Source organism: Grampus griseus (genome assembly GCF_964374135.1).
Source record: "Grampus griseus genome assembly, chromosome: 11".
Classification (NCBI taxonomy): domain Eukaryota; kingdom Metazoa; phylum Chordata; class Mammalia; order Artiodactyla; family Delphinidae; genus Grampus; species Grampus griseus.
In genome coordinates this window covers 102393513-102405382 of record NC_139005.1, presented here as the reverse complement: position 1 = coordinate 102405382, position 11870 = coordinate 102393513, and the positions used below count along the sequence as shown (strand labels likewise).

Genomic DNA, 11870 nt, shown 5'->3' with positions numbered 1-11870 from the left:
CAGGCTTGGGGCCGCTCTGGCCCGCGCGGTCCCTTCTCTTTGGTGGGTTCCGCGCCGCTCCACCGCACGGCGGTCCTCCGGCCGCCAGGGGCGTGCGAGGCCGAGTCCGGGCCATTCTGGTCTGAGACGGCCGCTCGACTGCTCCGCGGAGCCGTCCGGGCGCGCCCAGGCCACCGCCTCCAGTCCGTTCCCCCGGCAACGCCTCGGGCCGTTCCCCCGGCAACGCGCGGCCGTTCTCAGTAGCAGGGGCCATGGACCAGGGGTCGGGCGCCGGGCCTCACCGGGCTCGCGGCTGCCTCGGCGCGCCGTCCTGCGGAGCGCGGGCTCCGGGGGCACCCTGGGCACGCTTCTCGGCCTGGCTGGAGTGCGTGTGTGTGGTCACCTTCGACCTGGAGCTGGGCCAGGCGCTGGAGGTGAGGGGGGCAGCGGGCCGGGGGGAGGCCGGGGAGGGCGGGTCCTGCTCTGTCGCCGCCGGCTAGTGTGGCTCAGGCATCGCCGAGGGGCGGCGGGAATCCCTCCGCAGGTGAGGTACCCTCGGGCAGACAGACCCCCCAGGTGGCCTCTTCCTCCTCAGAAACCCTGCACCTGTCACTTCCTGAAAGGTGCGCTCCCAAGCAGAAGAAAAAAAGTTAAGTTGCCAAGACCTCCCTTTGGGGTGGAGGAGCGAAGAGCCCTGCACTTCGGATACCCAAAGTGGTACTCTTGATTTTTCGCCCAGTAAAAAGCTGTCTCCTCTCTCTTCCTCTCCCCCGCCTTTCCCACACTATGATACCTTCTCCCCTCATTTACTCCAGCCAAAATCCCAGGGGTCACCCTTGACTCCTCCCCTCCCTCCACCCCACATCCCATCCGGGAACAAGGCTGACAGCTCCACCTACAGCAGGGCTGTCAGATTCATTACCACTGCTACTGTATCCCCAAGTCCAATATTTGTGGCTCTCTTGCTTAAATCTTTGGAAACCTCCTTGTTCACTTAGAGTCTGATCCAGACCCTTTGCGGGTCACAACCAGACCCAAGAGCCATCTTTCTGTTCACAGACTCTGCCCCCAGCCCCCCCAGCCTGGGGTGTCCCCACTACCTGCAAGGCTCTTCCCTACCCCCACCCGCGTGGGTGTAGATGAAAACATGACAGACTCAGGGAGGAAGGCCTTCTGGAGTAATGCAGGCCTGGGGGGACGGTCTTCTCCAGGCCCTGAAGGCCATGACATAGACCATGGAGCTGACCAGGGCAGGGGAGGCTGTGAGGTACGCTTCAGCACGCTGTCAGAAGGAACTTTCTCAGAACCCAGGAGGTGGCGCATCCGTGACTGCAGTTGGTTGAGATGAGGCTGAGCAGCCATCGTTGGAAAGCCAGCGTCAGGGGGAGAGGGTGTTTTCCAAGGCCTTGCTGAACTCCATGAGGCTGTGGGAAGCCCAAGTCCTAACAAACAGCAAGGGCGGACACTGCCCAGCTCGCTGTGGAGACCGCATTCCACCACACCTGTCCCCACGTGGTGCACCAAATTAACTTGACGCAGGGACCTGAGCACAGAGAGGTGAGGTGATTTGCCTAACGTCACAGAGCCCACATTCCTGCTGGTGCCCAAATTGTTCCCAATAAAATCACAAGAGAGTCTACTGTTTCCTTAAGGCATTCTCATGTATAATTTTCTAGGACTTAACCATTCAGGCAAGAACTTGTTAGTTAAAGGCTCCATGTGCTTGGGCTTCTGAGCTTTCCTGAGGCTGTATAGCTCAGGGAGGGAGTGCTGGGGGGACCCACGGCCCCTACTAATCATCAAGTCTGTGCAGGAGTCGGGCAGTGCAACCACACGACGCTCATCAGGTTTGCATCTTATCTTTCTTCCTCTCCCCTGGAAATCATGAGGAAGGTCAGCGGTCATTTCAGCTGCGTCCACAATCACTCATGGAGCATCTGCCCTGCGCTCGCTTATTCCGGGCTTGGCCTGGCCGAGCACCACAGAGGCTCTGGCTGGCACTGTGCTTGGCACTGGGACATGATGGAAGACCCAGGGACTGCCTTCCAGGAGCTCATGGATCACGGAGACTCCGTGGACAGATACAGCTCAGAGGAAGGAATGGGGGTTTGGCCATATCTTGGAGGATGAGAAGGAGGCAGCCGGGCAGGGGAGAGGGGGCTGTTTCAGGTAACCCCTCCCCCAAAAAAGCCAGCGAAAGCAAAGGCAAGGAGCCAACCATTCACTCATTCAATAAATCAAGTATTGGGCAACTGCCACCAGCCAGGCCCCACGGTACTGGTGCTGGACACATGGACACAGAGCTGCATGCGATGACAGGGCCCTGCCCACCAGGAGTTCACGTTCTGTGCGAGAGACACAGAGAGTAAGGGGTAAGGACCCCCTAGAGCGCATAGGTATGTTGAGGGGGTCCCACCCACGTGGGTGCACTGGAGCCTGCAGGCGAGGCAGGGATCAGACATGAGGGGAGAGTGGGCAAGGCTGTGCACATCAGCTGAGCAAAGGGCCTGGCTCTGCTGCCTCAGCCCTTGGAAACTCTCCTCTTGGTATCCCCGCTGACCCGAGAAGCCCATGCAGTGAACTGCGGCCCGGGGCCCAGAGGGTCCCTCCTCCCCCAGGTGTCCACATCCTCCCAGCTGCAGCTCCTGCACTGCCCAGTCTCAGGACCCTTTTAGTCTTCAAAAGTACTGAGGGCCCCAAGGGGCTTTTTATGTGCGTCGTATCTATCGAGGTTTCCTATACTAGAAGTTAAAACAGAAAAATTAAAAATGCTTATTAATCCATTTTAAAAAACAATGGATACCATGTGTAAACGAGAGAAGCCACCGCAACGAGAAGCCTGTGCACTGCAACGAAGAGTAGCCCCCACTTGCCACAACTAGAGAGCCCACGCACAGCAACAAAGACCCAACGCAGCCGAAAATAAATAAATATTTATTTACTTGCTTTAAAAATATATATATTTCCACAAAAACAACCATTTTCAGAAACAAATTCAGTGAGGAGAATGGCATTATTTGACACTTTTACGTCCCTTTTTAAAGGCCAAATAGAAGGCCGCTGTATCTTCACGTCAGCTTCAGTCAGTTCCCCGTGACGGCCTGTGTCACAGCCTCTGGAAGCCACACTGCACACAGTGAGAAGAGAGTGAAAAAGGCAGCTTCGGCCTCTGGGAACCTAGGGCACCCACACCACCCTTCAGGAAGCACTTTCCTAGACGTACCTTCTCCAGCAAGGCGAGGCTCGCTGCATCTGTCTTCCTCAGGGGCGACTTGGTTACAGGAGCTGCAGCCCCTGCAGACTGGCTCCCGTGGAAAGGACAAGACCCCTGTGGTTCCAGGGGACAGGGTTCATCGTGCGGCAGACCCTCGCCCTCTGCCCCTCTCTGAGGGTCCGCTCCATTCCTCTCCTCAGTCAGGCAGGGCCGTCCCTCCATCTCTGCTCCCAGCTTGTGAACAGTGAACTTGGAGCCCTGGGCATGGCTGTGGAGCCTGCTCAGATGCTACAAAACTCCTGTGACTGCAGACCAGATTCAGACCCCTGACCTCAGCTCCGAGGGCCCATCGTGGCCCTGCCAGCTGCCAGGCGCCCGCCTTTCCTCTGCCCTTCCCAGCAAGGACGCGCAGGGGCCCGAGTGGTCCTGCGGCCCCTCCTCTCTGGGAGCCATCTCGAGGTACCCCTGTGGGTCCGCCCCACAGACAAATACTGTTTGGCTGGCTCCCCTCCGTCCTCTTGGCCCTTCCTTCTTGGTGCCTCCTTAGCTGACGCCTTGAGATTTCCACATGCCCCACCTGTTCCATATTCTTTGGAGACATGTTTTCACGCACTCCACAAATACAGGCACACCTTGGAGATGTTGCAGGTTCGGTTCCAGAGCACTGCAGAAAAGCAAGTCACACAGATTTGCTGGTTTCCCAGCGCATATAAAAGTTATGGTTACGCTAGACTGGAGTCTATTAAGTATGCAAGAAACACCATTATATCTTAAAAAACAATGTAGATACCTTGTAACAAATATAAAAATGAAAAAGTTTGAGATGTTGTGAAAATTACGAGAATATGATGCAGAGATGCAAAGTGAGCAAGTGTTGCTGGAAAAGTGGCACCTGTAGGGTTGCTACAAACCTTTATTTTGTAAACAATGCAACATCCGTGAAGCACAATAAAGCAAATGTGATAAACGAGGTGTGACTGTACAGTATCTGGTGAGGGTCTACTCCCTGCCAGGGGCTGGGAAGTACCTGGGACACGGTCCCTGTCCTTAGGACACTTGGTGGCAGCGGAGGAGACGGAATAGGCCCAGAGCAGCAGGCCCAGAGCAAACAAAGACAGAAGCTACATTATCACAACAGTGCAAGTCCCAGGGCACAGTACCTTACCACCTGGGGGCTCAGGGCACACCCCAGAGGAAGCCTCATGTCAGCCAGAACCCAAGTCCTCCTCCGCGTGGGAGTTTGGCCGACAGAGTAAGGAGGGGGCCACGCATGCAGGCCCTCAGCTCCTGGCTCCCGGCATAGCCGCTTCCTGGGAGAGCCGTCCTGCTGCACCTGAGCACGGGCCAGGGCAGCAGTGATGCCCAAGGCGCACCAGGTCCCCAGGAGACACTTGGGGGCCTGCAGGGAGTGAGGGCTCTGGAGGTTCCCTGCCTTTTTCCTTTCCTGCAAAGAAATCCATTCTGGCCATTTGCCTGCGTACAGGGCTACTGGCTCCCCTAGAGTGTGGCCTGTCTCCCAGGTAGAGCCTGTCCAGCTGGTCACGCTCACCATACACTCCAGGGGCCTGGGTGCTCCAGGGGTCACATTCCAAGCGGGGAGCAGGCCAGAAGCTCCCGGACCCCTGACTAGCAGGGGTTGGAGTGAAGATGCTCAGAGGCAGGGGTGCCAGTGTCAGGCAACATCTGAGTTAAGACGGGATGGGGAGGCTGGCCAGGCCGTCTGGGAGAGCAGGCCCAGAGGAGCCGCAGAGCCTAAGACCCTCTGGCTGGGTGGGGTTGGGTTCGGAGCGCTGAGAGGGTACAGGAGGTGGGGGCCAGGAGGCAGGGCCCTGCATCTGCTCTAGGCGAGAGAGGAGGCTTTGGGGACAGACTGTCGGGACGTGGGGCAGGGAGGCCCAGTCTGGGCGAGTGGCCTTGAGGGCGAGGGGTGTGAGAAGGGAGTCCAGGAGCTCACCCAGTTGTGCGCTGGCCGAGAAAAGGGAAGGATGGGGGCCAGGAGTGGCCTCGGGCCGAGAGGGGCCTGGGGAGGCAGGGCAGGGCGCTGGAGCCCTGAAGAGAGGAGGAGGGGTCAGCAGGGAGCCAGAGGTGGGGGAGAGCCAGAGGGTCTGACAGTGCTGGGGTGGGGGGGACACACCTGCAGCCCAGCACCAAGCCTGCCAAGCCCATGTCACTGAGTACTCTGTGTCCCCCGCAGCTGGTGTACCCCAGCGACTTCCAACTCACGGACAAGGAGGTGGGTCCCAGCCCTCTCCGGAGCAGACCTCACCCGGGGAGCAGGCCCTCACTGGCTTTCCTGTGTTTCAGAAAAGCAGCATCTGCTACCTGTCCTTTCCCGACTCCCACTCAGGTAGGCCACCCCGCCCCGCCCCGGTCTGGGTGTCTCTCTGGGGCTGTGGGGAGAAGAAGAAGGAGGGAGATGAGGCTGCCCAAGAGCCCCTGCGGCCAGGCCTGCACAGCCTGTAAGCACCGGTCCCCCTTCCTGCTCCAGGGAGACAGCCAGAGCCCCACGCCGCAGCAGCCGGTTTCCCCGGTTCCCGCGGAAAGAGGTGTCTCTGGGCAGTGGGGTCTGCTCTCCTTCACCCCAGCAGAGGGGTCACCAGGAGCTGGGTCCTGGCCTCGGCTTCTCCAGGGCTCAGGTGTCCGGGTCGGCCTGGTTTTCCTCCCCGGGCAGGCTACGCCGGGCCACACAAGCCCCCGGCCGTGCTTGCCCACAGTGCACGCGCTGCGCGGCTGTGGCTGTGCTGCTCTGTGTGCTGAGTTTAAACCCTTAGGTGCAGGAATCTAGACACGGGGACCTCTGTCGGGAGACACAGAACTGGAGGGCTGGGCTTTTCTGAGGCATTTGCAGCCCGGCAGGGGCTTCGCCCCCTCCCTGGCCCCCCGCCCCACATGCTGGCAGGAGAGGCTCCAGCCCAACCCGGACACAGCGTGAGGGGACCACCTCTTCCCCAGGCTGCCTCGGGGATACTCAGTTCTGCTTCCGCATTCGTCAGTGTGGAGGGCAGAGGCGCCCCTGGCACACGGATGACAGGCACTGTGACAGTGGGGCCCCCGTGTCTCTGCAGGTGAGCCGGGCTGCCTCTCCAGCGCTCCTCCCCTGCCCCTGCAGGCCAGGGTCAGGCGGGTGTGAGCGGCCCTTCAAGGCACCTGGCCAGCCCCAGCCAGCAGGGTCTCCAACTGCCGCAGGCCAGACCCGGCACCCCAGCCTCGACTGGGGGTGGGCCAGCGCTTCTGAGGACTTGCCAGGGTCCTTGGGGCTTTTCCTGTGCTCCACGTGTGCGCCAGGGCGTGGCTTGGTGTGCAGAGGCCGGTGCTCTTGGGCCCCTGAACCGCTCACCACTGTGTCTGCGGAGATGTCCCTGGAGAGCGGTTGCCTGCCTTCCGGGGCCGTGACTCCCAGGCAGATCCCGGTCTGGGGAGAGCACGCAGCAGCCTGCGTGGGGGTCCGAGGGGGCGGGTGGGAGGTGAGCAGTGGGCGTGGCCTGGCCGATACCCCTCCTTCCAGAGGGAGCCCGCACACTACTTTGGCTACGTGTACTTCAGGCAGGTGAAGGACAGCTCTGTGAAGAGGGGCTACTTCCAGAAGGTGAGCAGCTGGTTGCTCTGGGGTAGCCCCACTGAGAGTTGGGGGCCAGCAGCCATCGGGAGAGGCTGATGGTCTGGGGGGTGGGGGTCCTGAGCCTCCAGGAGCACCCACCCCTCGGCAGCCCTAGCCACTTGGCCCTGGGCGGGGGCCACCGTGCCACTTGGGGGCGGGGGCGGCCTCTGGAGAACAGGCTCCGCTGCCCCTCCCTCGCCCAGCCCCGGCTCTAGCCCAGGCCTCCCTGCTCCTCGCTGAGGGAGGAGGGGGGCCCTCGTCACACTTTCAAGATTAGGACGACTTCAGTCTTGAATTCAGACACCAAAAGCAAAGGCTGCTTGAGCCCCGGGGAGACCATCCCACGATCCTGGCCCACGTGCATTTCCCTCTGAAGGCCTGGGGTTTTCTAATAGCCTGGAGTCCCAGGTCAGGCCATTCCTGGGAAGTCGGTGGGACACCCTGCCCTGGGCGACCCTGGATGAGCTGGGCCTCAGGGGTCCCTGCAGGGTCCCAAGGGGCTGGGGCGACATCTCACCAGCCCTGGGCCCTGCAGTCTCTGGTGCTGGTGTCCCGCCTGCCCTTCGTCCGGCTGTTCCAGGCGCTGCTGAGCCTGGTTGCCCCCGAGTACTTCGACAAGCTGGCGCCCTGCCTGGAAGCGGGTGAGTGGCCGGCAGGCGCTGCCAGAGCTGCCTCGTCATCATCCCAGCTGTAGCTCCTGGTGGCTCCGGCGGGCAGCTTCCTCCAGGACAGGCTTCTGACGCTGGCCACCTGTGTTCACAGTCTGCAATGAGATTGACCAGTGGCCGGCCCCTGTGCCGGGGCAGACCTTGAACCTGCCTGTCATGGGAGTCGTCCTCCAGGTGAGGGCTGCCTGGCTGGGGTGGGACGGCCCCAGTGCGCGTCGACACGCCACCCGGCCCCACTGGCAGCTGCTTCCTTCACCCATAGGTGCACATCCCATCCAGCGCAGACAAGCCTGAATCCGGTCCTCCAAAGCAGTGCAGCCACAAGGTGGGCGCCCTGCTCCCAGGCTGACGGCCCCATACCTGCCTCAACCCTCAACCCTCCCACCTGCCTGGGCCTCCCCACCTCACCTACTGGGGGGTGGCCAGACCCCAGACACAGGGGCTGCGTCTCCGTGCAGGGCTGTGGGGCGCCGGGAGGCACGTGGGTAGGGACTGCGGCCCCCGGGACTCTCCCGGGATGACCTGTGCTGCTCGGGGCTTGTGAGGCGTCATCCTCCCCCCGGCCTGACCCCACCCCCCTTCCTCTCAGAACCTGCTGCCAGCCCCGGTCGTCCTCACCAGTGTCCATGAGCTGGACCTGTTCAGGTGAGCCTGGCAGGCCACCACCTGCTGCCCCGGTAGGTGATGAGTGATCCCACGGGGCTCAGCCCATCGGGGTGGGGGCGCTGGGGGACATCAGGAGTTAACCCCCCGCCCGTTCTGAGAGGGAGAGTCTGCAGAAGAGGAGCCCGGTGACCCGATGTCTGCCCCCAGAGGAAGTGGGCACCGTGGGCAGGAAGTCAGGTCCTGGCAGGCAGGAGCAGGGAAGGGAGCAGCTGTGGTGAGAGATGCTGCCAGAGGGGCCCTCTCTGGGGGGCCAGCAGAGGACCCCACCTTTGGAGACCCTCTGGCCCTGTGCTGGGCCCAGCGGGAGCCAGGGCTGTTGGTTTCAGGCATGGCGGGGGCGCGAGGCCAGGCATCTTCACAAGGCCTCACGGCCGCCTTCCTCTGGAGTGAGGCCCAGCCTTCACCCAGACAGGGCCTGCCTGGGCCTGGGTCGGGGCAGGTGGGCAAGGGCTGGGGAGCCTCCCACCGGCCTCCCCAACGCCCCCGCCGGCCCAGGTGCTTCCGGCCCGTGCTGGCCCACGTGCAGCTGCTGTGGGAGCTCATGCTTCTTGGGGAGCCCCTGCTGGTCCTGGCGCCCTCGCCCGCAGTGTCCTCGGAGATGGTGCTGGCCTTGACCAGGTGGGTCGGGCGGCAACGCGAGGGGCCGGGGGCCCCGGACCAGCCCTGCGAACTGACTGTCCCTGCGGGTCCCTCCCCACAGCTGCCTGCAGCCCCTCAAGTTCTGCTGCGACTACCGCCCCTACTTCACCGTCCACGATAGCGAGTTCAAGGAGTTCACGACGCGCACGCAGGCCCCGTAAGTGCCGCCCTGCCCGCCCTGCGCCCTGCGCCCTCCGCCTGCGTCTGCCTCTCCTCCCTCCCTCCCTCTCTCTCTCTCTCTCTCTCTCTAGACCAAGCGTGGTCCTGGGAGTCACAAACCCTTTCTTTATCAAAACGCTCCAGCACTGGCCCCACGTTCTCCGCATCGGGGAGCCCAAGATGCCAGGTGAGGTCCCCGGCCTCCACCCAAGGGTCCTGGGAACGCGGGGCCTCTCCGGGTCTGCGCCTGCGGAGGCAGAAGCAAGACCCTGAGGCCCGGCCATGGGGCGTGTCTCGTAGGGGACCTTCCCAAGCAGATCAAACTGAAAAAGCCCTCAAGGCTGAAGACCCTGGACACCAAGCCAGGTCTGTGCCCCTCCTCTCCTCCCGGGACCCAGAGACACGCCTTGGGGCGGGGTGGGGCGGGCAGATGTGCTGGCACAGCTGAAGGGGGTGCCCCGCCCCCGGGGAGCGCGCTGCCATTCTGCCCTCCTCCCCAGGCCTCTACACCGCGTACACGACCTACCTCCACCGAGACAAGGCCCTGCTCAGACGACTGCTTAAGGTACCGCTGGGGGGTGCTCCGGGGCGGGGAAGCTGGGCTCGGTGTGTGAAGGGGGCGCAGCCGGCCTGCTGTGGCTCAGCCCTCGCCCCGCCCCCCAGGGCCTGCAGAGGAAGCGGCCGTCGGACGTGCAGACTGCAGTGCTGAGGCAGCACCTCCTGGAGCTCACGCAGAGCTTCATCATCCCTCTGGTGGGGCCTGGCCGGCGGGGAGGAGGGCGCCGGGCTGGAGGGGCAGGCAGCAGGCTGTGGCCCAGACTCAGACTCACTCCCCTTCCCCCCCAGGAGCACTACATGGCCAGCCTCATGCCCCTGCAGAAGAGCATCACGCCCTGGAAGGTGTGGTCCAGGGAGGGGCTGGGAGGATGGGCCCTATGCCGATCCTTTGGGGGGGGGTGTCTCGTGGGTGTGCAGGAGCCCCTGGGGCCAGCCCATCCCCACACCCGCAGGTGGCCCTCACAGGGAAGAGAAATGCGGGCCACACGGATGGGGGAGGGGTTCGAGGCCCTCTTCTCTGGGAAGGGTCACCCTGGGATCTGTCCCTGCAGGGTGGGGGCTGGGGGACACACAAGGGGCCCGTCTGCCAAGTGCCCTGGGGAAGGTCCTGACCAGCCAAGGTGCGGGACCTGCGAGGCCGTGCCTGCCCCCAGCACCCAGGCTCACCCAGCCCCTGTCTCAGACCCCTCCCCAGATCCACCCCTTCCGCCAGGACGACTTCCTGCGTAGCCTGGAGCGCTCGGGGCCCCAGCTCACCTGCCTCCTCAAGGGCGACTGGCTGGGCCTCTACAGGTGGGTGGACAGTAGGTAGGGTCCTGGGGCCCCTGCTGCTGGTGGCCGTGCCCATCCCTCAACACACAGCGTCAGCGCACACCTGCTGCCCCTTGCCCCCCACAGGCGGTTTTTCAAGTCCCCCCATTTTGATGGCTGGTACCGACAGCGGCACAAAGAGATGGCCCAGAAGCTGGAGGCCCTGCACCTCGAGGCCATCTGTGAGGCGGTGAGGGGGGCGATCGGCTGCGGGAGAGCACAGAGGGGTGCGAGCCCCACACAGGGGCCGGAGGAGAGTGCAGGGGGGGCGGACACAGGCCCAGAGCTGGGCGAGAGCCTCGGCGATGGAAGGTCCCATCTTGTCCCCGCAGAACCTCGAGATCTGGATGCAGGACAAGTCCGAGGTGGAGGTCGTGGATCTGGTCCTGAAACTTCGGGAGAGGCTGGTGAGATGCCTCCCAGCCCTGCCCCACCTCGGCCAGCCAGATGTGAAGGTCGCCTGCCCCTGACCACCGCTGCCCCTGCAGGTTCGGGCACAGGGCCACCAGCTCCCCGTGAAGGAGGCGACGCTGAAGCGGGCGCGGCTGTACATCGAGACAGTCGTCGGCTCCCTGCCCAAGGACCTGCAGGTCGTCCTGTGCCCTCCCTAGGATGGGGCCCATGGCCCGGGGCCTGGCTGCCCCTCGGGGCCTGGGTCTGGCCGAGATTCCCTCCCCCCAGTCAAGCATGAGATCCCCCACCCAAGCTTCCGGTTGCCCCTGGTCCCCCACCTGGCACCACCATAATCCCAGCAGACAAGGTGGCATTTGGAACTACAGCCTGGCCCCTGACTGTTGGCGGATCACGTGCTGCAGAGCCTCCCCTCCCCCTGGGCCCCACCTGTCCTCTCCAGGGTCTTAGGCAGGGGTGGGGGGCAGGCTGTGAGCCCTGCTGATCTGATCTGGGCCAAGGCCACACACCCCTCCAGGAGCCCATCTGCCCAAGCCCTGCAGGCCCAAGCGTTGCATCTGATGCGTCCTTTAGACCCACCAGGCTGCCCAGCTCAGGACGGAAGGAGGTGGCTGACAGGCAGACCCCTCTCCTCACACAGCCCGCCCCCCGCCTGTCTTGCCTGGGGGCTGAGGGGGGAACCTCGCCTGCGGTCATCACTTGGGAGGGGAGAAGCCGCTTTGCCCGGAGAAGAGCTGTGCCCTGTGGTTCGCTGGGATGCCGCCAGGACCCGCGTGGCTGCCAGGCGGGTCCAGGGCATTGTCTTTGTTCCACTCCAGGGACACCCCACTGGGCACCTTCTCCGTTCACTCTGCCCTGCGCTGCTGCTCGTCGGCTGGCAGGCCCTCGAGTCACCCCCGTGTCCATGTAGCCCCACAGGCAGTGAGGGGCTTGGACTCTAGCCTGACCAGGCCCGCGGCCTTGGGGCACCATGCTCCTCGGCAAGGAGTGAAAGCCCCTCAGAAGGGATCCACGCCCCCATATGACACCTTGGAGCACTGGGCCAAGCAGTCACGTGCTGTCAAAGGCACCATCACAGCTCAGCGCACAGTGGCAGCTGGTGGGGGGCAGGGCAGGGGGGGAGGCGCGGACCCAGAGCTGCAGGCCTTTGGGTAAGTCCCACCGAACC

General features: G+C 63.3%; 1 protein-coding gene across 1 annotated transcript; it reads left to right on the top strand.

The window, feature by feature from the left end:
• Positions 1-251: 251 nt before the first annotated feature.
• On the top strand, positions 252-11059 carry DENND6B (DENN domain containing 6B; the record flags this gene model as incomplete). Its single annotated transcript, XM_082666282.1, has 20 exons — positions 252-413; positions 5388-5426; positions 5498-5540; positions 6146-6258; positions 6699-6779; positions 7327-7432; positions 7554-7633; positions 7722-7784; positions 8049-8104; positions 8621-8743; positions 8826-8921; positions 9016-9110; positions 9224-9289; positions 9424-9488; positions 9587-9676; positions 9770-9823; positions 10164-10273; positions 10379-10481; positions 10624-10698; positions 10780-11059. The coding sequence occupies 20 exons, from the start codon at positions 252-254 to the stop codon at positions 10900-10902; spliced, it is 1743 nt and encodes a 580-aa protein (XP_082522408.1). The 3' UTR covers positions 10903-11059.
• Positions 11060-11870: the final 811 nt, after the last annotated feature.